The sequence below is a fragment of the Pseudonaja textilis genome, chromosome 1, assembly GCF_049901715.1.
Source record: "Pseudonaja textilis isolate UNSWEBS1 chromosome 1, rPseTex1.2, whole genome shotgun sequence".
Lineage (NCBI taxonomy): Eukaryota > Metazoa > Chordata > Lepidosauria > Squamata > Elapidae > Pseudonaja > Pseudonaja textilis.
Window position 1 is genome coordinate 68,450,026 of NC_141990.1, and position 26,245 is coordinate 68,476,270.

A 26,245-nucleotide genomic window follows, 5' to 3' on the forward strand; every position below is an offset into this window, starting at 1 on the left:
AATGTCGGATTTCATTATATGAACAAAAACATAGCAATATTAATAGCATTTAGACTTATATACTGCTTTATATAGTGCTTTATAGCACTATAGTTTACAGAGTCAGCATATTGCCCCCAACAATTTTACCCACCTCAGAAGGATGGAAGGTTGAGTCAACCTTGAACCTCGTAAGATTTGAACTGCCAAATTGCAGGCAGGCCGCAGTCAGCAGAACTGGCAGAACTAGCCTGCAGTACTGAACTCTAACCATGGCACCACCATGGCTCATAGTAAAAATAATAACAGGGAAATGACAGATGAAAAAATATATTCAGAGATAAATAAAGTATAGCTTCTTAATAGTATTTTTCTACTCTGATAATCTCTTCCCTGGAAGTCCAGCTGCAGGTCTTATTTTGGTGAGGGTGAGGGTGAAGGTATTCCTGGAAGAAATGAGCCAAGACTGTATATCAAGAATATAAATATTCTAACTGGGAACCAGAGGAACTGTGGAATGAAATCAAAGAATTTGTTAGGGAAGAATATGAAAAGAAAAAAAAAAAAAAAAAATCAAAAATCAGGAAGAAAAGACATTATCACTGGTGTACACTTGATAATTAAGATAGCTAAAGAATACTGGAAAAAAAAGAAACCAGGGTATGTTCATTGATATGCAAGGGTTCTCATTGTGTTGATTATGTCAAGCTATGGGATGTGTTTAGAATGTACATAGAAAAATGGAAAAAAAATGAATGAAATTTTAAAATTTGGAAGAGTTAAACATCAGATTATTGAAAAGGCAAATGTACTGCAAGCTCAATTAATTAAAGGCCAGATGAATGACAAAAAGTACAAGAACCAGAACTAAAACTTAGAACTAATAATGAAGATACTGAAGTAGTGGACAGTTTCTGCCTTTAGATATAATTAGGATTAATTAGCAACAGTAAATGAACCAGCAGTCAAGAAATATTCTATAAATCTGCACTTAGCAGAGCGATAATGGAGGCTTTGAAAGTGATGTTTTGATGTCAGGATGTATCAAAGATCTAACTTCTCTGTGAAACTCTATGGAGGGAAAGTTATTTGAAGAAGCAGAACAGAAAGAATATTAATGCTCTTGAACTTTGATTTTGAACTTTGAATACCACGAGAATAACATGTACATCCAAGAAAAGAAATCAATGGTCATTGAACAAAGCAACCCAGAGTTCTCATGTCAGACACAAATGACCATACTAAAACTACCATACTTCAGACACATTGTGCCAAGATTTAGCTCTCTGAAGATATCTATACTACTGGAAAGGATGGAAGGAAAGAGAAGAGATGACCATCAACAAGATGAATGGTTTCAATTAAGTTCCAACAGGTTCATCATTGGAAAATCTGTCGGACCAGGTTGGGAACACCTGGAGAAAAACAATCAACTAAAAAAAAACTGTTATCAACTAAAAGGTGAAACTAACTAAAAACCAGTCAATGATCACCTCTCAATCAATACTGTTAAATCTTTTCTTTTTATATAATTTATCATGGGTTTTTAAAAAACAAATCCCCACCCCCACCCCGTGGTGGTTCATTTTGGCTTTCAGAGGTTTTCCAACATCCCAGCTACAAAGAACTCTTCTTATAATTTGTCTGTATATATGCATGCTTTTGACTGTAGACAAATTCCTACAATATTCTTAGCAATGTTTTTCTGGAAGTGGCCATTACCTTCTTCCTACAGCTGAGACAGAATGGCCCAAACTGACCCAGATAGCTTTGTGCCTCAGGCAGGACTAGAACTCATAGTCCCCCAGCTCCTAGTCTAGTACATTTAACCACTGTATCACATTTAAATTTTTTAAATATCTATCTTGAGTCTGAAAAATAGACTCCATATCAAATCATCACCTAAACTGAAATACTTATGGTATTAATAGAATGAGAAGAAAATGAATTCCTTCAGAGTGTTACAAAGAATCAATTCATCTTTTAAATTAGGAAATACATAACCAAGCCCCAAATAAAACTGTAATATTTACAGAAATGTCAAAGCCCTTTGGAAATTTTTCTATATGCATTCAAAATCCGCTGGGAGGGAGATAATAATTTGGAAAACTGTACGCAATACTTTAATGCAAATATATACTTATGTTATTGATTTAACACCATAAATATCTATTGTTTGAAACTTAATTTGCATATAAAATATACTACTTGGTATGTTTGTAACATTTGCAGTGCAATACTACATATTTATTTATTTATTAACTATTTTGTTTCATGCAACCTGAAAAATATAGTTTAATTCTGCCCAATTTAATAAAATGCTTTGGTTTTGTACTTGTGGTGTCATTGTTGGAAGAAAGAAATGAAAAGATGACCCACAAGAAGAGTACTAAAGAATGACAGCAGACACACAGGCCTGACTTCTTATATCTCTTATCTAGATGGAATGCCCCAAAAATATAGAAAACAGCAATTTACAAACAGCAAAAACTCTGTAAGATTCCTCTAATGGCCTTGTAAGATCCCTCTTCTCTGCTGCTAACATGGCAGCATGTTAGGAGCAGAAACCTAGCAGAGAAATACAGCTTGATTTCAGTAATGTTTATAGAATTCATTGGAAGTATTCTCTAATGCTAAGCATGTCTTTATATTTTGAGGAAAATCTTGAATATTCCAGAAGAGGCTTTTGCCAAACAATAATTCAGCCACATTCATAGGACTATAATGGTGGTCCACATATCTTCTGTTGCAAGTCTGCTGTGATTTCCCATTATGTCCTTCATTTTTTCATCCATAGAATAGCTTTTAAAGAAGATAAAGTAGATTTTTGATTGTTTTAAATTGGGTAAAAATTTCAAGCCACAATATTATTACTATTTATTAAAATATCATGAGACTCAAATTACAATGAGGAAAAATGAGATTTGTTTGCCACAAATTAGTAGATTCCTACAGAAAACAGATAATCAGAGTTGGAAGGGACCATTTGGTCATCTAGTCCAACCCTCCACCCAAGCGGGAGACCCTACACCATTTCTGACAGACACAATAATTCCTCATCTGAATACCCCACCATTCTTAGTCATTGACAAAAACTTCTCATTCCTATATTAGTTGTTATAAGTACTCATGGAATGATCTTATAAATGGGGGGAAAAAATTAAAAATATTAAATATTTAAATGTTTTTGCAGCTAGCTAAGAAAAGACAGTTTAAAGAACATTCCCACACTCAAATCTTGCTTTCATATTCTAGGATCACTTGCTTATTTTGTTCTCAGAGTATCTATGCCATCTTTATTAAAGATTGATGCAATCTTTATGTCTTTGTTTCTATTACCAAACACTCTCGTCATGGCTAAGGAAATATTAGATAGAGCAGCTTCTTAGATTTTGTTTCTCATGCATTTACCATATCTATAACCTATAGAAAACTGGAAAGTCATATATTTGTACAAAGTTCTAACTTTTAGTATTGCAAAAGTTCACTCATGATTTTTCATGAAGACATATTACATATAAGAAATATATCAGACTTTACTGGGATGTAGGACACAATTATTTTCTTGAACAACTTATATAAATAAATAATATTCTAGCAAGAAATTACATGGATTAAGATTGGAATCCCAAAGGTGCTTTTTCAAAAGGCAACTGGACTTTGTTGTTCTCTGAAGACTTTCACTTCTCATCCAAGAAGCTTCTTCTGTTGACTAATGGTGGAGGATGGAAGGATTTATATTCCTTGCAGTCATCTGGGTTGTTATTCTCATCTCTCATTCTTTCTGTGAGTCATTGAGGCCACTTGTAGGTTTATTGTGCCTTCACCTGAATAGTGCAAAGGACTGTGTTGTCCTTTCAGCAGTTCCAAGAAGTTTCCATGACCATGTGCAGTATTCAGTCAGAACAGAAGAAGCTTCTTGGATGAGAGGCAAAACATCTTCAAGGAAAAACAAAGTCCAGTTGTCTTTTGAAAAAGCACCTTTGGAACAACCATGATCTGGATGACTGAGAATCTCCATAGACATTAAGATTGGAAATAAGAAATATCTTTAATCATTGTTCAACTTTCACTGTAATGACTGTAATCATTTAGCATTTACTGAGAGTAAATAAAAAAGCTTCATCCATCATACTCTGTTATGATTGGCTTATTCTAATTCTAATTACAATATTAGGAATGCAGCTGGAAAGTTGATCATTTAATTGGAAAATGTTCTGTTTTGGAAACTGCAAAGACTTTAAAGTATCAAAGCTGTTTAACAAAACTTGTCCAAGATGTTGAGTCTAATAAAACTACATGTCACAAAATTAGCCCCACATAAGCACACAACACATTATTTTACCTTGCTGCGTTGGGATCCTGTGACCTTAAGGAAAGGTGAGGATAAGAAGTGAAATAGCAATAAGAAAACTGTCCAAAGTACTCTGACGATAGCTGTTCAACTAAATGCACAGTCCAAATTGTAGTTCTTGAAGAATGATTGCTTGGTTCCCATATATGTTTCATGACAATTTAAAATTTAAATGCAAAACCCAGAAAAGTTTCAACCTGTAGGGCTTCATTTAACATTCAATTGTTTAATGCGTTCTCTCCCTCCCCACAATATATTTCCTATAGAAACTCGGACTGTCCTAGTATAGATTTGCTTAACAGTCCTCTTTGTTTTTAAAAGAACCTGATAATTAACTTTGTTTCAACAGTTTTCAGCTGAACAAGTTCCATAACTCTTACTTGATAACTCTCAGATTCATTTGTAAATTCTAATTATATGAATACTTACTACTAATAAAGATACCTTGAAAATATACATGTGTTTATCAAGGTTTATAATAATTTAAAGATGGAAATACAGTGGCAAGTGAAAACGAACAACAAAAGATATATACTTCTCACATATACAACAGTGATTAGTGGTAGCAGACAAAAGATGAAGAGCAAGGACGAGAATACCAAAGCGACAAAGAAGAGTTCTGAATAGGGATAATTTTAATTTGATTGATATTTTCTGTTATTTTTTACTTACACTGAGGGAACAACAAAACTAAAGTTTTTCTCTTTATTACAAATATATATAATTGCAATGACACACATAATCACCTTTTTTTTATAAAACTCAGTGCTTTAAAATAATAAAAAATTTCTAATCTATGATAATTTATATTTTGCTTGCTGCAGCACATTTTTCAACATTATGAAGAGAAACAGAAATTCCTACTGACTGGTGAAAAAAATGGGAAGCATTTGAGTATGTAATTAAACTTTTTCAATTAATAACATTAAGGTTTTAAATTGTTACTTGAGTTATATAGAGATCCCTGTGTTCATTATACATCAAATAAAGTATTTTATGAACGAGTGTTTTCATAATGTGAAATTCAGTGTAGGGCAGCATTTAACTGTTATAATTTAATGAGTTGTTAACAGTATAAATTTAATATAAATAATCTATATTTTGTGTTCAATGAGAACATCATTTTATTTTCGTTGCATTTCTATAATTTGACTACTTGTACTTTTAAAAAGACGTTTTATACTACACTCATTAGAAATGAAACAGTTCAAATTCTGCTTTAAAAAAGCCAATACTTCAATAACTAGAAGATATATTTGAAACACTGATAGCTATGCCATATTAGTTGATATATTCAAAGATGTCTTGTACAACTGAATTTCAGATTTGTCTATGTCAATTGTCACTGCTAATTTGATAATGGACTGGATAATAAATAACAGGCACAGTGCCATATATGTACTTATGTACAAACTGTGACAACTGACTTATCACAGAGCAAGTAAGTGCTAATTGTTTCTACTCACTACTGGCAAGAAATGCAGAATTATAGTGAGTGATTACTGTATAAATTTATAGGGGTGATCTCAAAAGGTCTTTGAACCTATCAACAAGAACAAAGTAATATCTTGAAATAGCTGAATTCATTAAGATGATAACATCTCTTCATCTAACCCAAAGCTCATAAGCTTAATACACAGATGAGTTTCTTCTGACAGACAAGTTTATAACCCAGACTGATTTTTTCCAGTATCAGCTACTTTGCTCAGAACTCCACCAAGTGGTTAAATAAAAAATATTTTGCTTCACATAGAATATAGAGGGACTGGTCTTATGATGGCACATATCCAAGACGACAAAATACATGAATGGCAAAGCAAACTTGAGCCATTCCTCTGGGTATTATTATCTTGATTTATTTGAGAAACACATATTTTATAGGTAAGGTGAGATACTTGGGGGAATGGGAAAAATAAGAGGATAGACAGAATTCACATTTGTATGTTGGACTTAGATAATTTTACATACAATTTATGTAGAAATTGAGATTACAGATCTGGCTGTCTTTATTTACAAATAATCCTTGACTTGCTACTACAGTTGGGACCAGAATTTCTGCTGTTAAGCAAGCCAGTGTTTATGACATATTTTTGCCATGGTTAAATGAACAACAATTGCAATTTATAAGTGGACCACACTTCTCCCATTAATGTTGCTTGTCAGAAGCCAGCTGGGAAGTTTGCAAATGCTATCACATTATCCCAGGACTCTGCAACCATTGTGAATACATGCCAGTTGCCAAGCGCCTGAATTTTGATCATGTGACTATGGGGAGGCTAGTTTTAAGTGCAAGGCCATAAGTCATTTTTTTCAGTGCCATTGTAACTTGAAATAGTTGCTGAATGGATGGTTATAAGTCAAGGACTACCTGTATATCTTTTTAAGAACAGTAACAGTAAAAGACTGTAATAAACTGTACAGGAACTCTTAATTTAACATTTTTAAATGATACAAATCTAGCAACACTTCTCATAAATATCTAATCCGGATCACATAACAATGATTGATTAGCACAGGTCTCTTAACACTATTCTTTAAGTTGGTCTTGCCTTATATACTGGGTATAATATACTTCAATACCTAGCAGTAATCTCTATGACCATCAGAGTATCGTACTGATGCTACTTAAGTATACAAAATCCATAGCCAAGTATTTGTCTTAAGAGTTTCAAACAAGACTTTGGAAGTTCTTCATCAAAACTCTTCTCAATTGTTATGGAAGTAATGGAAAATACTTTAACTTTGGATTTTAATGTGGTCATATTTTTAGAATATTTTAAAATAATATTTTATCAAACAGATACATTCTGTTATCAGAATTATATTTTTACATGTTGAAAAGCATGAACAAATGCTGCTACATGAGACACTATGGAATAATGAACAAAATAAAAGATTGAAGTAGACGGTATTAATCTTACTTCAAAGCTCTTCACTTCCTCTTCACCATCATTGTTATCTTCTTCATCATGGCAGCTCTGAAAAAAACACTCTGCTCACAAATGTTTTTTTTAATTAAAATAGGTTGGTTTCAATATTATTTCTGGCTCTTATTAAGGTAAAATAAAGCATAGACATAAATTGTATCTCTTGCCTAATGCTAAGGAACTGTTGATAGGAAACTTTGCTGGGTTTGCTGTATTATTGGGGTCAGCTATCAAAGTTATGTAGTCAATTCCCAACAATTATGTAGAATCTAACAGTTTTTAATGCCATGGGAAAACTACATCCCCAAAACCGCTGGTGCATCTTGGTCATCTTACAGCCAAGAAATGGTGGACAGAAGGAATCAGATTAATAGGTGAATCAGCAAACAAGAAGGGAAGTTGTTATGTTCATTTGGTTAGAAAGTATCAACATTTGTATTTCAAGTCAAGGAATGCTGATACGAGTGACAAAAATAAAATTATGGATTTTGGTGAAAAAAATTACCTTTGCCATAATATCAGCATATGCCATATACAAGTAATCTTCATCCAATTTACTGTGATATAGAAAAGAAAAAAACAAGAGGTTACACTTATCATTTGAGCTGTTCTGTATCAAGAGTAAAATTTACATACATAAGAAAGTATGATAAGACTAATGAAGGAGAAATGTGTTTGTGTGTGTGTGTGTGTGTGTGTGTATTATTGCAGCTTAGTTTGTTTATAGCTGACTTGAAATATAACACATACACACACACACACACACACACACACACATTATATGTTTCAAGTCAGCTATAAACAAACTAAGCTGCAATAATAGTGATACCATATATATTGGTGGATAAACTGAGAATTTTAAGTGTTAAAATGCTTCCCAAAATTGGCTTCTCTATAGGTGGGTTCATCCACAAGTATATACAGTAATAATTTTTAAAGTACCCCTATTTCCCAATTATAATAACATATAAGCCTATCCGCAGATAAGTAGATTCTTGAAATTTTAACCAAAATACATGAAAAATGCAAGTTGGCTTATCCATAGGTAGAACATTTTTCATGGTATTTTAGTTAAAAATTCAAGGGTCAGCTTATCCATTAAGGGCTTATACAAAAATATATATGGTACACTGTTTTGGATTCTGTTTTTTCTAATAACACAAATATCAATCGTGCAATTTCTTCTGTACCCTAACCAGTAAGAAAATAATCCTATTTGCTCAATTCTATTTGCTAATTAAATTTGTATGAACTATAATGATTTTCTACCATTTATTGATGAGAGGTTTTGTAGATATACCTGAATACAAAATTGGCTCAAACTTCATGAATCAGCCTGATAGTACTTTGATATTTAACTCCACATCACTTTTTCTAGGGACAAAAAGTATTTTGTATCTAGATTTGAAAAGAAAGCAATTTACAAAGAATCATTAATATCTTCTCTTTTTTATCTCACCATTTTTCAGTCAAAGCTGTTCGACTGAATAGTAAAATAAGTTGATGCAAAGGATCAACTCGCTTAATACATTCATCTTCTTCTGTTGGCTCTGCTCCAGGTTTCTGCAGCAAGAAACAGAAGAATAAGAACATGAAAAGAAAACGTTTGAGATCTGAGATATAATTATATTTGGACATCATACTGAGAGCCATCAAACTTATTTCCAAACAAATTTACATTAGGGATGCTTGAAAATATGATCTTAAGATATTTAAATATGAACTGATTTGACTTACACTTTGTGCACAATTATTAGGCAAACTGTATTTTTGAGGATTAATTTCATTATTGAACAACTACAATGCTCTTGGTCAATCCAAACATTAATAAACCTCAAACCTGGATATTTAAAGAAGTAAAAGTGAGGTTATGGGAGAGTATCTGTGTGTGCACAATTATTGGGCAACTAAATGAAAAATGAAAATTTGCCCATCTCACTCATTTATTTTCATCTGTTAAAGAGAGAATAATAAACAAACAACTCAAAATTTAAAAATAAACATTTCTGACAGTTCAAAACATAGTCACCGAACTGGTGGTAACACCGGTTGAATCCCACCCCTGAACAAAACGTTTGATGGTTCTATGATCATGCCCAATATCTTAGCAATTTCAAGACTGCTGCATCCCTCTGAAAGTCTTTTACAATTTTTGACTTTTCCAAGTCAGTTAAATCTCTTTTTTAGCCCATTTTGCCTAGGGAAAAGAAGCTGCCTAATAATTATGCACACATTGATATAGAGTGTTGATCTCCTTAGACCACATCCTCCCTCATTACACAAATATACATCACCTGATATGCTTATGCCAACTAAGCATTCAAGTTTATACAGCTTGGAGGTGGACAATATGCAAAAAAATGATGATGTGGTCAATATACTCATTTGCTTAATACTTGTGCACAAAATGTACATTTATTGAATCATTGTGGAAAAACTAACTCAATTTTCATAGGTTTGCATAACTTCTAAAATGCTATACCATACTTTGAATCAAAATACATATTAAGCCATACAAAGTCATTTTACAATATTGTAGATTAATGCTCACACAAGACAGAACATCTGTCAAAAGTAAAACGAATCAGAATTAGGCTGAAAATAAATCAGAAACACATATCATTTTGAAACTCAAATGATGTATTATTATCAATGTTAGAACTGACTTCTATAATTATACTGGCAAATGTAAGGCTAGGGTAACAGCTGCAGTGTTGGAAAGGAACAAAAATAGCATATTTACAGTTTATGCATCTTGAAATGTAAAATTCTAAATAGCCTCGAAAGGACTTCTTGCAGTCTACAAGAAGCAGGACATATAACTTGTAGTATATCTCCCACTATTATTGAACTTTTTTAGTTTTGGTTTTGTTTTGTTTTTTTGGGTAAAATTAAAAACCTTGACATTACCAAAATAATGAGCAAATTCTACAGTTTAGTAATGGCTGAATTTGGCCAGGTTGCATACTACAATACAATTCAAAACAAACAAACAGTTTGATCTTAAAAAGTTCAATCAATTCTAACATACTGCTAAGTCTTCTATCAATGTATCTTCAAAATAATGGTCTTCTGTTTCCACCCAGGACTTTTCATATCCCTGAAGAAAAAGATTGACAGCTCGGTGCCTTAAAAAAAGTCAACAAAATATATGTATTTTAAAATGTATGCCCACTTGTTGAATATTCAAAATATTTACTATATAAAGTATCTGTCATTGTATTCAGAAATAGCATATATTTCTCAGCTAATGAATAAGAAATAATGTCCCAGTGAACAGATCTTCATGCTAAAGATAGAATTGAAAGCACTGCTACATCCTTTTGACATTTCTTTTTTCTAAAGCTATTAATGTTGCTGAGCTTTGCGCTGTGATTTTGTTATGTTTCTCTTCTCTGTAGAGATCGGACATACCGTGGAAGATTATATAGTGGTGCCATTCTGAAGCAAGCCACCACAGCTCTTTTTCTCTGTTTCGACAAGAGTTTATGCCAAACTGCCTTTTTTGACCTTTGAGGATGCTCAACCTACAGAACAAAAAAAAAATGAAAATCAGAAATTATTTCATAGATGCTTATTTATTTTAAAGGCATAAGGTAAATCCCATTCAACTGAATGTGAATTAATGGGAATTAAACTGAATTAAATGATCACTTAGCCCAATCCATCTCACAGGATTGTTGTGGGGAAAGCAGGAAGAGGAAGGAGTATTAGGTATGTTCATCACCTTGAGTTATTTATAAACAATAATAAAAGCAGGATAAAAAAATTTAACTTTTGAGTTAATATGCATAGGGTTTTGCTGCTAAAATGGAATTTTGTAAATATTAGAACTAAATCAAGTTAGCTGAAGTGCAGCATAAACTCCCGAGAACTATTTTAATTATTATCTTTTGATCTAGTAACTTTAATAATAGAGAAACAAGCATTGATATCATCTGAGTATAATCAAATATTGTGTAAGCTACAAACCAAGAGTACAATATTTTAAAATTGTAGTCAATCTTTGTCAAACTATTGACAATCATAGATTAAACTGTTAAATTCCAGATATATGCATATCATCTGTGAAGTTTTAATCAACCTGATACCACAGCAATAGTTTGCTTTTAAATTCAGGTTTTGGAAATTGAAAGTAAACATGTGAAAAAACAGCCACAAAGATTAATCTACATATCTAAAATAATGTTCTTTTGCTCTACATTTTCTGCATCACTTATTGTAGAGAAAGAAATTGGGGAAAAAATCTTTTGTTTCTATATAGAAGTAGTCATCAATTAATGACTATCTCATTCAGGGATTGCTCACACTTCTGATAGTGAAAATGTAGACTTATGACCAATATGCAATCTTAAAATCATCACAGCAGCCCAGTTGCCACCAAGTGAAGTCAATGGGGTAACCAGCAGAAATTTGCAAATCATAGTCATATAACAGCATGCTTAACAACTGCAAGGGATTTGCTTAAATGATTACAGCAGAACTGATGTCATAAGTCAGACAAAATCATGTTTCATTTAAAGATTACATAATTTAGCAATAATCCCAATTGCAGTTGTTAGGTATATTGCTTGTTTAGAAAACAAATGTCCTCCTTTTTTGTGGTTCTATGCATAAATCAGGTAAATCAAGTACTCAGGCATGCTGAGAACATGGTGGCACAAGGAAATGACAATTAACAACTTGCTGATCAGTTATCAGCATCCCAATTAACAATTAAAAGCTACATACAACCAAGAACCATCTTTGGTCCTGGTGAGTGACTCAGATTGAATCCTTCAACATTATTCTGGGACACACATATTTACCTTCATTTGCAAGAGAATATTTGTAGCTCGGGATTGAAACTTTGGGTCCCTGGTGCTCTCTCAACTTGGTGGTTTTCTTGCATTATCAAACCAAATAACATCATCAGTACTAAGTACCACTGATGATGTTACTTACTTTTGTAATGAAATGTCTGTAATAAAACCACCAACCTCAGAGAGCACCCCACAGAAGTATGCTTGGTCTTCACTCTTCCACTATTTAGGAAAATGAGGAAAACGCCTATTTTTCACCAAGCTTTTAACTGTGATTTTGAATGTGCCAACAAAAAAAACAGGATAAAAATCCAAAATAGGAAGAATAATCTGTTTTACTAAAAGAATAGTGAAGTAATTGCAAGATCAGCCTGGATATTTCTGAATTATGCTCACAGCACTTCAGTTTGACTGTCTTCTAAAATAACCAGGAGGAGCATATAATTTTTTATACAGAGAATTATGAAGTATTTTTTCACACATAGGATTCTTGAGATGGTGAGCAGCATAATAATCAGTAGGATGCATTACAGATTGAGTTATTGGCTGCCCATTACTATGTTACAGTTACTATTTATGTATTAAATTAGCTGTCATCCTTCATTTTGCTTTTTTGTCCATGCAAGTATAATGTCACTTGTCTATTCTATAAAGCAGAACCATGTTGCTATAAAAGTAACAATTGTACTAATTCTGTTCCTTTGCAGTAGATTTTTTACATTATTAATGTCATTACATACCAAATACATACTATGCACTGCATAGTAGATAATGTCATTGGCTAATATGGGCAACTGTAGAAATTGAAAAAATTAATATTTACTCTGAACACAGAACAAAATTACAGCATGCCTACGTGGAAGGATATATGGAAAATTTGATTGCTTTTTATAGTGAAACAAATGCTAGAACTTAAAGTACACATTGTGAGGACATAAAATAAATTGATTAGTGCACTGAATAACCGAAACCCAAATAAGGAATTGTGAATGTCATAATAGAGACAAAGAAAGAGATAAAAGTGTAATACAAAAACCCTCAGATTAAGTGCAGAACCTTTCAAACGTAAGAATAAATCAAAGTGCAGCAAGCAAGTTAGGAGAAATTACACCTAAAAATAGTAATCACAAATCAGATATTTAGAGATTTAACACATCAAAATGCATAAACAAAATTATTAAAGGCAAAACCAATACATTCCTAACATAACATATGAGCATATACTCTATACTTCCCATTCTGAAACATTTCCGTCCACGATTAGAGAAGTTCTGGAAATAATAAAAGAAAATAATACATGAAGTAGAAAAAAATCAAAATGATGCATTTAATTTTACATATGTGGATAAAAGAAAGGGTATTAAACCATATATAAAATTATGTAACTTGAAAGAGTGTAAATATTTTAAAATTGAGTACAGCCACATTAAGAACATGGTGACTGTGTGTAGACGAGGATTAATGTTTTCACCCAGAAGAGAATATCGATGATTTTCCCAACCCAAATATATTTTTTTGTGAGATTCCCTCACATTCAAGTTGCACAGGTTTGTTTGTTTGTTTTTGTCACCTTGATCTAGTTATGGAAGAATCCCATTTAGTTAAATATACCGCATTTAATAATACTAAATTGAATTCTCCAAAAGAGTAAAGGAACTTCAAGAAGACATATCCTCTTTTTGGGGAGCACAATGTCAATCAGAAATTTCATTCAGAATAGAGCTGGAAGGACCTTTGAGATCTTCTAGTCCAACCCTCTGCTCACACAGAAAACTATACCACTTCAGACAAGTGACTTTCCAGTCCCTTCTTAAAAACCTCCAATAACGAAGCACCCACAACTTCTGATGGCAAGCTGTTCCACTGGTTAATTATTCTCACTGATAGGAAGTTTCTCCTTAATTCCAGATTGCTTCTCTCCTTGATTAGTTTTCATCCATTATTTCTTGTCTTGCTCTCTGGTGCTTTGAACAATAAGTTGACCCCCCTCCTCTATGTGGCAGCCTCTCAAATACTGAAATACATCTATCATGTCCTCCCTAGTCTTTCTTTTCTCTTGACTAGCCAAACCAAAATCCTACAACCGTTCTTAATTTGTTTTTGTCTCTAGGCCTTTAATTATCTTAGTTGGTCTTCTTTGCATTTTTTCCAAAGTCTCAACTTGTTTTTTTTATAATGTGGTGAGCAAAACTGCATGCAGTATTTCAGGTGTGCCCTTTCTAAGGCTTTATAAAGTGGTATTAATACTTCATGTGAATTTGATTCTTTGCCTCTATTTATACAACCAAGGACTGTATTTTTTTTTTTTTAGCTGCTGCTGCACACTGCTGGCTCATATTCAAATGATCATCCACTAGGATCCAAAGGTCCCTCTCACAATGACTGTTTGTGAACCAGGTTTTGCCTAATCTATACTTGTACCTTGGTTTTTCCTGCCTAAGTGTAATCCTTGCTTTTCTCTACATTAAATTTCATTTTGTTAGATAAGGGCACATTGTTCAAGTGTGTCAAGAATTTTTTGGATTCTGAGCTTGTCTTCTGAGGTGTTGGCTATTCCTGCCGGCTTAGTGTCATCTGCACAGTTGATGAGTTCCCCTTCTAAGTCATTTATGAAAATATTGAAGAGTCCTGGGACTAAGACGGAACCTTGTGGTGCTACACTGCTTACTTTCCTCCATGTATCTATAGTACCATTAAGGACAACTCACTGAATACTGTTTGTAAGCCAAATCCATCTGGTGATCTTGTCTATCCCAAGTAGTAGTTTGTGGTCTACTTTGTCATTTTGTCATTATGCCTTCTAATAAACTTTATTATTAAACTTCATCGGTCATTTTAGCATTATGCCTTTTAATAAACTGCTATTTTAAATGTCATCATATCTCACTTCAGTTGACATAAGAAAGCCAATGTGGCTTGTATGCGTGCTTCAGACTAATGATTTCACATTCATTCATTTCCTGATTAATACTTTGAATATTTACCCAGGCATAAACAATGGAATGACTATATTGTTTCTCCCTTCTGTGCACCCCCAGATCTTGTTATGCTGCCTCATCATGGGGAGAGGTGTGTTTTCTGGTAAGGATGAGTAAAGAAGCTTAATGAATGGTTGTTAAGCAAGGACTACTACCATGGAGTGAAATAGATTTTTGGAATAACATAATGTAAAACAGATACTTTCGATGTAAAAAAAAGTATATCATCAGGACATATTTCCACAGTACATATTGAATCTGTAAAACTAATTAATATTAAAATGTCATTAATACACCTAACCTGTTCCAGATGGAAAAGTACATTAGCTATATCCAGAACCCGTTCCACAGTCTTTTCTGGATCTGAAGTGATATCAGTTCTGTTTGGTAGATCTTTGTAAAGGGCCACCTGCCATCTAATTGCAGGATCTTCAAGCTGCAAGAAAATATATACGAGGTGCTAAAAATATGTCTCAACTTATGAATAACCAAGCAATTGTATATAGACTGTTGGAATTACTGTGATAATCTAATAAATCACTACACTTATTTGGCACGTTTAACTTTATGAGACCATTAGAACCATTGATTACATTTCACAGATATCTGAACAATTTTTGGCTCAACACCTGGTGTGCATATATGGATACACGAACAGATGTATACATATGTGTCAAGTTGCACTCATATATATCTTACTGTTCAAAAGATTAGGTCAGAAGCAAAAGTTGTTAATACTAGAAAACTACCTTGCCCTGTAAATGGAGGTTGTTGCGAATAATATCTCGAACTTCATCCTCGGTGTCCTTCTGTTAAGAAAACATACCAAATATTTTACTGAAAAATATTATATAAGAAGGGAACAGCCCTTGCAGAAAAATAATTCTAAGCAACTTGCAAAGCTGCAATTTTTCGTTATTATGGCATGCCATGATAAATATGCAAAATGGTATTAAACTTATAAATTATAATAATATAAATTATCATAAATGTTCTTATGAATGTTCCATAGTAGAGAAATCTTTACTTGGGGTGAAATATTCTTTTGTAACAACCATAACAAGAGTAACCTAGAGGAAAGGATTTTTCCGTTCTCCAACCAGCTCCATTTAGTTAGCAGCTATCTGGTATTATCGATATCTAAGCGACTTCAACTTCATATTTACTGTATTTTGGAAAATGTTTCTTTATCATTTTGCATCTTGTTTATAAGAACGGGATAACATTTACGGAAGGCTATTCTCTGATATCGTTCTTGTTGAATAATATCTGTTGTCGCCCAAGTGTTCCCAGAAGAAAAGACCAATCTCTGAAGGAGCTAGTTATCATATATTTTTAAAAAAGAGTAGAATAATGGACAAATCCCTATAATTAACATTCTTTTTAATGGCAGCAGGAGCCAATTATCTTCTAAGGAGAACTAAACTATACAAATATCATATTACATTCTGATATATACTGGCCCAATGAGAATCCCTGCTTGGAATTCTTCATCTTTTGAAATTTGTATAATGTTGTTTATAATTTTAAAATTTAAAATTATTCTGATTTTAATGTTTAATTTTATTTACTGTATTGTATATTGTATAGAGCCTCTCTCCAAGTGAGACAGGTGGTTAAGAAATATAAATTATGAATCAATAAATAATAAACATTAACAAGACTCTTGCATCATTTTTAACCCTGTCAGACAGATAGAAGTATTGCCTCCGTAAGGGGGAGAATTTATACAGTTATTGAACATATTAAGTGAACTTCTACATATAGAAATGATTTATAGAGAAAACCTACCATGCTCAATCGATTTTTTGCCTGGGCAATTAATTCTTGGTCACCAGGTGCACAAATATTTAGTCCAATAGGAAGCAATCTTTTTAATGCAGCCACAATTAGAGAGGTCTGAGTTGAATAACGATCCCCTTTCCGTTTCATTTTTTTTCTTTCCTGATCAGAAACAGCTGTCTGCAATGTAGAAGTAATAAGTCATTCACAAATTATAAAATAAAGGAAGAGATAATTATCTCTTGGGGATGTTGAAATGAAAAAGGAAGAAACACCAGGGGAATTACTATGTTTTATATTAGTAATGATGGCAGGAATCTAGAAGTGCAATATCATTTTTCATTTGTATTATCTATGCTCACTCTTATGACAAACTTTGTCTTGATCTTTTATTTGCACTTGTATGGAGCAGTTGGAACTTCCTATGATATTTCCACTGTGTTATTGTTTTCAACTACATTACCATCATGCTATTATTTTGCTCTCATGATAGCAGTTTCCTTAATGATTTGTCAAACTTGCAGTGCCACGTTGCCGTCATATGACACTTGGTGATATTTTTCCCAATCCCAGAGCTGGAGTGGGTGTGGCCTGCATGTAACACATCCGGCCCGCGGGCTGCCAGTTTGACACCCCTGAGTTAGATGGAATATCTAATCAGGTATACATTTTTAAAGTGTCACTTTAAAATAATGATATAACCTCAAAAAATAATCCAACCCAAGGGAAGGGATTTTAAACTCAATGCCTATTGTCTGATAATAGAAGCAGAGCAATTAGTGATTCTTTTAGTAGGACTCCAGAGTTCAGGATTGTGAAGGCTACTGTAATTAATCTTGGATTATCCTAACATTGGGTAATGCAAGGCCAATCCTACAAACTGATGATGGGTGGTCCAGAAGAATAAATGTGGTAGCTTCCCAACCAAGCCACTGTATTAGAAACCAGAACTAGTATTGCATGTGACTGTCCTGGGTCCTTCAGCAGTCCTGTAAACTTTCATTGGTGGATTTGAGAAGAAAGTACAACAGTAGATTGTCCTATACGTCCTGCAGCAAAATATTTTGTACTGGCCTTGTAAAATTTTACCAGTCTCTTTTATTAATTTTCCTATGTTGTCTCAATGGTCAACAATATGCATTACCAATTAGATACAACTAAGTCTACTTTAATGTACTTCTAGAAAAGAACAAGAACTGAAATACTGAAAAATATTAATATTAATATTAATATTAATTTAATTAATTAATTAATTAAAATATTAATGTAAGTAAGTTGGCCTCTCTGAACCCATTCACATCTCCATTTCCCACTTCTCTACTTCTGACTGTTTCTCCCTCCTCAGGACACAATCACTTCATTTATAGATATGCTTCTCTACCCCAAGCAGCCATGCTGATTTCCTTCAATTAACCAGCAGTGACACCTTTATTAGTCTCTTACTTTTTGTAAAAAAAAATGATACAGTATAGAGAGAAGCTGCAGTTTCATTTAGCAACTTGGTTTTCCAAACGTTTTCCTGGAAAAATGGATATGCTGGGCATGACCTCAGCTTTTTCTGTAGAACATTGTACTTCAAAAAGTTAGAAATAGAAAACAATTCATATTTAATAAAAGAGAAAAAACATCTACTGAAGGATAGATATAAAATTAATCTGTTGGGGAGAGAAGTGTTTCAGAATGAGGATAATTCTTTTCTTTATATGATACAAGTTACATGGTAATTACATTTGATAGCTATTTGCATTGCAGAGATTCTACACTGATGAAGTGGGCCTAGTGATTCCCCTGAAAATGGATGTGAAATTTGGAATTAGTTTATAGTGGTTAAAGAAATTTCAAATTAGAAATATGCATCCTTTCCATAATTTTTATCTCTATAGATAACATGTTTAGGAAATATTTAGAATACTCTAAAATGTTTGGACTATTTCAACATCCCAGTATATGTGAAAGATTTTAATTATTTAAAAAAAACTAGAGTTTTAGCAATATTTTGATATATGCAGCAATATTTGTAAATTCTTATACCTTGGACATCTTCGATTTAGTGTCAGCAATAAGGAAAGACATATTGTTGATTTCATTTTGCACCACAAAGTTCTGTTCTTCCCTTTTAAAATTCTGCAATATTACAAAGAACATAAAAACACGAAATATTACAAAATTCATTATCTGTCTCTTCCATTGCCTCCTTCACACTGAGTCTTAAAATTTATATAAGACTGTACAATTGTATTATAAAATCTTAATCTATATAATGGTATAAAGAGATAAAAAAGATTTCTCTTTCTTTCAACAAAACTGAACTTATTACATGCAGATAAGCAACATCTTTCTTTTGAGAAAGTATACTGCTCCCTTTCAAATTATTTGCAAAAGAACTGTCTTCAATATTTTTCAGACAAATAAAAACAAATACTTTGAATCCTTAAGATATCATAAAGACAAGAAATGCTAAGTACTTGAAGAAGATTTGATTCTAATCATCCTGTTTGGGAAAAAAAATCAGAATAGAAAAAAGATAACCCAGACAACACCTTAGAATTCTTTGTGGATGTCATCTGGTATTTACCATTTATTTATAAGATGTAAGATTAAAGCCTTGCACAACAAATTGCAAAAGAAGAAAACCATCCAAGAGAGCTTTCTTTCCTGTTTCTATTTTTTTATAGACATACTCACATTGACACTTTGAAACAGCAGAGAGTCAAAAAAGCAAGATGGCACTTGCAGCACTGTGAACCCTATCCCTTTTGTACATATATCAATGTCACGCATATGTACAAAAGGTTAGGACTTTGACTGGATTCCACATCTCATCTGGATGCTGTTGTACCAAGAGCCACCTGGATGTATCTGATGCTCAATACTCACTATACTACAGTGCTCAATACAGAAACCCCTCTTATTTACGAAATTTAGAAAATACATACATGGGATTTTGACCAGTAAATGAAAACTTCTGCAACCATACGAAACAAATCTTCAGCTTCAGGGTTGGGCTCTTTGAGCCATTTTGCTCTGAAATTAAAAAGAAAAGAAAAAGAAAAACATTTATTATCACTTCTATTTATAGCAGAAATAACAAAGACACTTTGGAATCTTCAACTTTAGAACATGTATGCACACAGTTCAATTTTCTGGATTTATGGAACACAGCCCTGAGCAAGAAGATTAGATTCATAGCATCTCCAGATAAAGAGAAAAGAAGGGAGAAAAATGGTAAAAAAGAGAAATCAGTACAAGAAGAGACAATAAGAATTACCTATGGATGAAATAATAATTGTACATGACAGAGATATCGCACTGATGAACTCAAGTCCTATACCATTAATTAAAAAAGAAACTTGGCCTTAAATTAATTCATAATAATGCTAAACAACTAATAAATTTAATAAATAAAGCAGTTACAATTTATGAATCAGAAAACTCATTCTCATAATATGATGTAAAATAAGAGATTTAAAAACAAGTTCTCTGCATACCTGTTGTAATCCACAAATCTGATCAACAATGGATAGAAGGCATAAAGGTCCCGGGAAAGTATAGTGAATTCATCTAGAATGAGGAGTTCTGCCTCAGACATATCACCCCTGCCTTCTGCTCTTAAGTGTTCTTCATCAGCGATCACCAGAGCTGCTTTTTTCTTCAGTTTCTCCATCAGTGGAAGAAAATGTGTTTTCAGAAGCTCCGGCTTCACTTTGCTTATGATAGGCTGAGAAAACACTATGTAAATAATCCATTAATTTTACTGCATGGAAAAACTACAAAAAAAATGTTACAGTCTTCAATAGATTTATATTAGAGTTACTACATTAGAGTTTTGGTCATCTCTCAAAGAAATGCAAACCAAAATTATTCACTGTTCCTCTCCATTCATTTTAGGTTTATCAAATCCTGGTCACTTCTTTTTATTCCTATTATTAAATTCATATACATCTTCTGATAAGCTGAACCTCTACCTCTCATAGTCCATTCAGCCTTTTTAAAAAGTACAATGCATCTATTGAAATTAGCTGTTTTTGCTTTTCTCAATTTTCAAACTTTTTTTTTTAAATGCAGGCAAAAGTGAACCAAAAATTTTCCCCTACCTGCTAATCTCTTCATCCAGGCTCCTTCATCTATGCCCAAATTGTTATGTATGATTTTTAGAATGTTTCCCAGAAGAGTATTCATATCATCTGAAGTCAATGCTGTGCAGCACATTTCACTCTTGTTATGATTGTTTTCTGGTCCATGTTCCCACCAATGTGACATGTAACTACAAAGCATGGGCAATATAACTTCCATTACATGAGGCATTTGTGTATAGCGAATGCCCGATTCAGCTAATTCTACAATTTCTTCCATTAGTTTTTCCAGAGATGGAATATTTGGACAAAGTTCCTTTACGCTGTTAGGTAAACTGATACCTAGAAGAACAATACTGCATATTAATATAATACCATGTTTAACAGTATTATTAAACAATCCCTTGGTTCATGCTGAATTATGTATGCTTGTGATACATATTTCCACACATTATTTTATACATATGTATTTCCAACATCACTCATCATTCATGTCTATTTTCTGAATGTATGTGACTCAATATTCACATATAAAAATCAATTTGAGTGGATTCTGCTTTGCACAATAGATCTTTTTTTTTTGCATAATCTCTTTTCCAGTATGGTTCCCTTCTTCCTTCGTCTTCCTCAGACTCTTCAAATCTAGTACAATGATTTTTCTAAAATCTCTTTGGGGGGGGGGGATTGAGTTCAGGGACAAAAAGGAACAATGCTCCTTCAATTACATTGATGGAAATAGAATTCTAAACTATTACATCCAACTGGATTTCATTTTTTAAAAACTAGCCCCAAAATGAAAGTAGATAAATTAAATCAATGTTCCACTACTTTCTAACACATGGTTTAGAGAATGAGAATAAAATGTTATTCCAGTGGAGAGGGGGAAGCAGCTGCTCCAAGGAACTTCTTTGGAACAGAAAGTGAAATGCTTGACAACACTAGTCATTATCAAAGAACAAACAAAGTAAAAAGCAAATATGCAGTATAATTAATTCTGGATAATTCAGTAAATTCATACTTAGTTACCTGCTCTTGTTGTCTTCGTATTGTATATAGAATAAATATTGTGACTATTCAGATCAGTTTCTAAAAATGCCACAGGAAAGGCACCAGCAAAAGCAGCTAAACATTCACCTAAAGCTGAGCGTTGACTGTGAAGTAAAACAAAACAAAACATCTTTTTAAAGTCAATGCAAATATAATTAGTTTAGCTTCATGTTAATAAGATTTCTAAGATGTTCAATTTGCCTGGCAATCATTGCCAAACAATAGTATCTGGGTAGACACTGATATAGAATTAACTCAGATTATTACAATATAAACATTATTTACGTTTCAGTCATAGTTTTTGCTCTAAAACTATCTTCTTAATCTGAGGGGTTGATGTTGTTGATTTTCTTAAAGATTTCTCAGTCACTTTCAATATGACATATCCTGATACCTTTCTGGAGAGTTTTTAGGCAGGGTAATCCTGCAGTGGTTCTGCTCATATTCGAAATATCATCTCCTGAAGATGGTACTGAGGTATTTGAATAACAATGTTGGAAGGGGCTTGGGAGGTCTTCTAGTCCAACTCCATACCATTTCAGACAAATTGTTGTCCAGTCTCTTCTTCCAGTGACACCTACAACTTCTGAAGGCAAGTCATTCCACTGACTAATTGTTCTCACTGTCAGGAAATGTCTCCTAATTTCTGGTTCCCTCCTTGATTGGTTTGCATCCATTCTACCCCAGGTGATTTCAAGACTTCTTTGTGGCAGCCTCTTAGATATCGGAACAGTGTTGTCATGTTAGCCCTTTTCCTCTTTTTCATTAAAATAGACATACCTAATTTCTGCAACCATTTTCATAGGCTCCAGTCCCCTAATCATCTTTATTGCTTTTCTCCACACTTTTTCCAGAGTCTCAACTTCTTTTTTATAAACTGGCTACAATATTCCAAACGCAGTTTATGTTCAATTCTACAATGTCTATAGAATTCCACCAGTTTGTAATTTTATATGCTGTTGAATATCCAGACTAATTTTTAATTTCAATCATATGTAGTATTATAGTTCACTCTGTGTTTAGGACTTGATTGAAGAAATGGACTGGATGAAGGCCAATAACATGAAGTGGTTTCAAAGGGTGGGGGGATCTGGTTTTTAATGGATTTCCATATTCCAGAAGAGGTTGCATTCCCAAAATGAATCATATTTTTATTATAGCAGACCCATCTTTACTATTAGAGATAAAATATATGGATTCTTTGACAGATGAAGAGCCTATTATTAGCTCCTCGCCTTACTTGTACAGAGATACAGGTAATCCTTGTATAGTGACTATTCAAAGTTATGATGATACTAAATGAGACTTAAAACCAGTCCTTAACGTCGCAATAGTTGCAGCACCCCTGTGCTTGGCAACTAGCATGTAATTATGACAGTTGCAGCATCCCCTAGTCAGTTGATACCCATTTGTGATCTTCACTGCCAGCTTCCCACCAGCAAAATCAACGAGGAAGGTGGAAGGAAATTGTAACATGGCACTACACCTAAGAAACATGCACAATTCACTTAACTGATCATAATACATTTTTAATGTTGCATATTTCTTTCTTACCGTTCCACATAGATACTCTTGCTGGTTCCCAAAGCATATAAACTGGCCAATATTCTATAACAAGAGATTTGAACATCTTCCACTAAGAAAAACAGGAAGAAACACTAAACAATTTTGTGCATTGCTTTTCATTGTTATCCACAATGTAACTAAGAGACCACTATAAACATACCAGAAAACAATTCAGAACAATTTGAAATTTTATATCTGGACATGCAAACATGCTAGTATTATTACAAACAGCTGAAGAATACCTGAATCTGTCTCATCAAGAGCATTTAATTATTTTCATTTTGAAGATCGATAAATACAGTAATATAATTAAACAAATGAAGCTGGAATTGTATTTTGAAAATTGTTTTTATAAAGTCCATTAAAATCAAAGTATTGATGTATTATTGTCTGGAATATTAGAAGCCAAGCTATAATGTTCTTAAACATAATTTAGAGTTGTAATTGTATAAATTATTAATTTAAATACTTACATATCAAATCTTCACCAAACTGATGCTGTCCAATGTGCTCAAATAATGAAGACAATACTGGTAGGAGAGCCACTGTTGTGTAGTTAATAATTTGTGTTACTCCTTTTGGCTGACTCCTGGTGTGTGTGAATTGCCCCTGCTTAAGATTTTCCATTGTTTTTTCCAGGTCCTCTGCAGCATTATCCAAAAATGTTCTCAAAGCCATCTTAACAGATTCCAAACCTGTCTTCATCACTGTCCTGTATATTGCATGTACATAAAATAACATTATATTATATTATAAACAAATTCCATAGAGTTCCTATGTACCAAGGAACACACTTTGGTTATAGAAGTGTCATAAAAAGACATTATAGATCTCTATAAATAGTTCATTAGTCTTGAACCTAGTAAGCAAAATTGTTAGTTGACATAATTCTGTCATTGCTTCCTCCCTAGAAGGGAGATTGGCTCCATCCAGACATTAATTAAAACTGAACTTTAAATGGGATTTGTGGAGATTAGCTATGGTTGTTATGATTTATATTTCTATGGGAATTCAAGATATTTTACATGAGAATCTTCCATCACTTTTTTATCTCTACAAAGTAAAGTTGTCTGCAAGATAGTGAATTGTTCAAATTTACCCGGTACTATGCATATAGAGTTGTGTAACATCACTAAGTAGAAATTTAAACGTGTATATTTGGTCCCACTCTGAAATATTGACTACAATGTACACTGGCTCTGTATGAAGCCATACTAGCCTCTATAATATTCTGATAATATCACAAGTAGGTTCAAGTCAACTCTGTGCCTGAGGCTACCCTGAAACTGTAGCAAATACAGAACATACTAGCGTAAGTGTTTATTAGAATATAGGAATCTCTGTAAGAAGAAAAAGCAGCATGCAGCTCTCTAACAGTTGCATGTGTTTAGACTAAGCAACAATAAAGAATAGGAACAAGCTGATTATGTCAAAGATGGACTTCGAAAGATCGGAAAATATAGTTTTGAGAATCAATTCAGAGCATACAGTGTAAAACAACAAGGGATACACTGTTGAATTATTTGCTAGAAAATAAATTTTTGGAATGATGAAGGATGGTGTTAATGCAACATACCTAATTTTAAAGTTTCAGTAATATCACCATACTTTTAAACACATTCAAAACATTCACATAATATGTAATGCTATGATTTGTAACAAAACATTTTCACCATGCAATTGTCCTTCATTCCTAGTTGAGAAAATAGTTACGATGATAGCTCATATATAAATATGTAATCTATAAAATTTCCAAGTAAACTAAATATGAGAATTAGGAATTGGGACATATAAATAGATGATATGGCATCCAAACATATTTTCAGTGGGACAGAGGAACTGATAGCTTTTCTCCTGGAATTATTAATCTTTCTGATTTAGCAAGTCTCCATTAATGAAAAAACACAACTAAGTATTCATTTAAAATAATGTTGTCCCTATCAACTTGAAACAATATTTTAATAAAATCTATTTAGCAATCTACCTTGCATCCAAGGTTTGACCCAAGATATGAAGACAATTGACTATTGAAGTTGCATCATTTCCTAAGGGCACCAGAAGAAAGGAGAAAAATGAGAGATTCTGTATTATGCGGTTTCTGTTTTTCAGCACTACTGGTGAACTTGCAAGTGCAATTTTATGTTATACATTATATTAATTAAAATATTATTTCAATGATTTCAGTAGATGCAAAAAAAAGAAACATCTAACTAACATAAACAAAACACATTTTTTTGTGAATGTGATATGCTCCCTGAATATTTTTTGACATTTCAAATTTTTAGATTATATTCTTTAAAAATTAATCTTTTTATCACATTAATTTATGCATTAACATAGAAACATATGTTCTATAATGTGTCATGAATCACATCTGAATCTAAAGCTGTCAGATAAAGAATAATGAAAGCAATGAGCCATGCAAAGTTGGTTACTGTAAAAGATATCCACTGATGTTTAAAAGAAGAATTTGGAGAATGAAGATGTCAAAAATAGATTTTTCAAAATTTTGGGCAATAATGAAATTGTAATGTATTTCTCCAAGAACATTGAAGAGTTTTTCTCAAAGAATATTTTTTACATAATTCACAAAAGTAATAATCTAGGATATAACCCGGTATATAGTTAAGTGATGTTAGCCTTTCATACACTAAGAAAGTCAAGTATATTTTTCACTGAAATTTATGGTCCTTAGACTTTTGGCATGAATGTTGCTGGAACCACAATACAGAAACAA

At 32.8% G+C, this 26,245-nt stretch overlaps 1 protein-coding gene across 1 annotated transcript in view; it reads right to left on the minus strand.

The window, feature by feature from the left end:
- The window catches only part of RYR2 (ryanodine receptor 2), a 288,713-nt gene that overhangs the window by 55,888 nt on the left and 206,580 nt on the right, over window positions 1–26,245 (minus strand). The window contains exons 64-80 of the mRNA XM_087937122.1: window positions 25,493–25,553; window positions 23,982–24,220; window positions 23,497–23,578; window positions 21,922–22,046; window positions 20,917–21,237; window positions 20,311–20,551; window positions 19,759–19,846; window positions 18,854–18,946; window positions 16,832–17,002; window positions 15,790–15,849; window positions 15,342–15,476; window positions 10,675–10,787; window positions 10,292–10,388; window positions 8,720–8,823; window positions 7,766–7,817; window positions 7,255–7,311; window positions 4,325–4,348 (exon numbers count right to left, since the gene is read on the minus strand). Of these exons, the coding sequence (XP_087793248.1) occupies window positions 4,325–4,348; window positions 7,255–7,311; window positions 7,766–7,817; window positions 8,720–8,823; window positions 10,292–10,388; window positions 10,675–10,787; window positions 15,342–15,476; window positions 15,790–15,849; window positions 16,832–17,002; window positions 18,854–18,946; window positions 19,759–19,846; window positions 20,311–20,551; window positions 20,917–21,237; window positions 21,922–22,046; window positions 23,497–23,578; window positions 23,982–24,220; window positions 25,493–25,553 (2,063 nt within the window). The remainder of the gene's footprint in view (window positions 1–4,324; window positions 4,349–7,254; window positions 7,312–7,765; window positions 7,818–8,719; window positions 8,824–10,291; window positions 10,389–10,674; window positions 10,788–15,341; window positions 15,477–15,789; window positions 15,850–16,831; window positions 17,003–18,853; window positions 18,947–19,758; window positions 19,847–20,310; window positions 20,552–20,916; window positions 21,238–21,921; window positions 22,047–23,496; window positions 23,579–23,981; window positions 24,221–25,492; window positions 25,554–26,245) is intronic.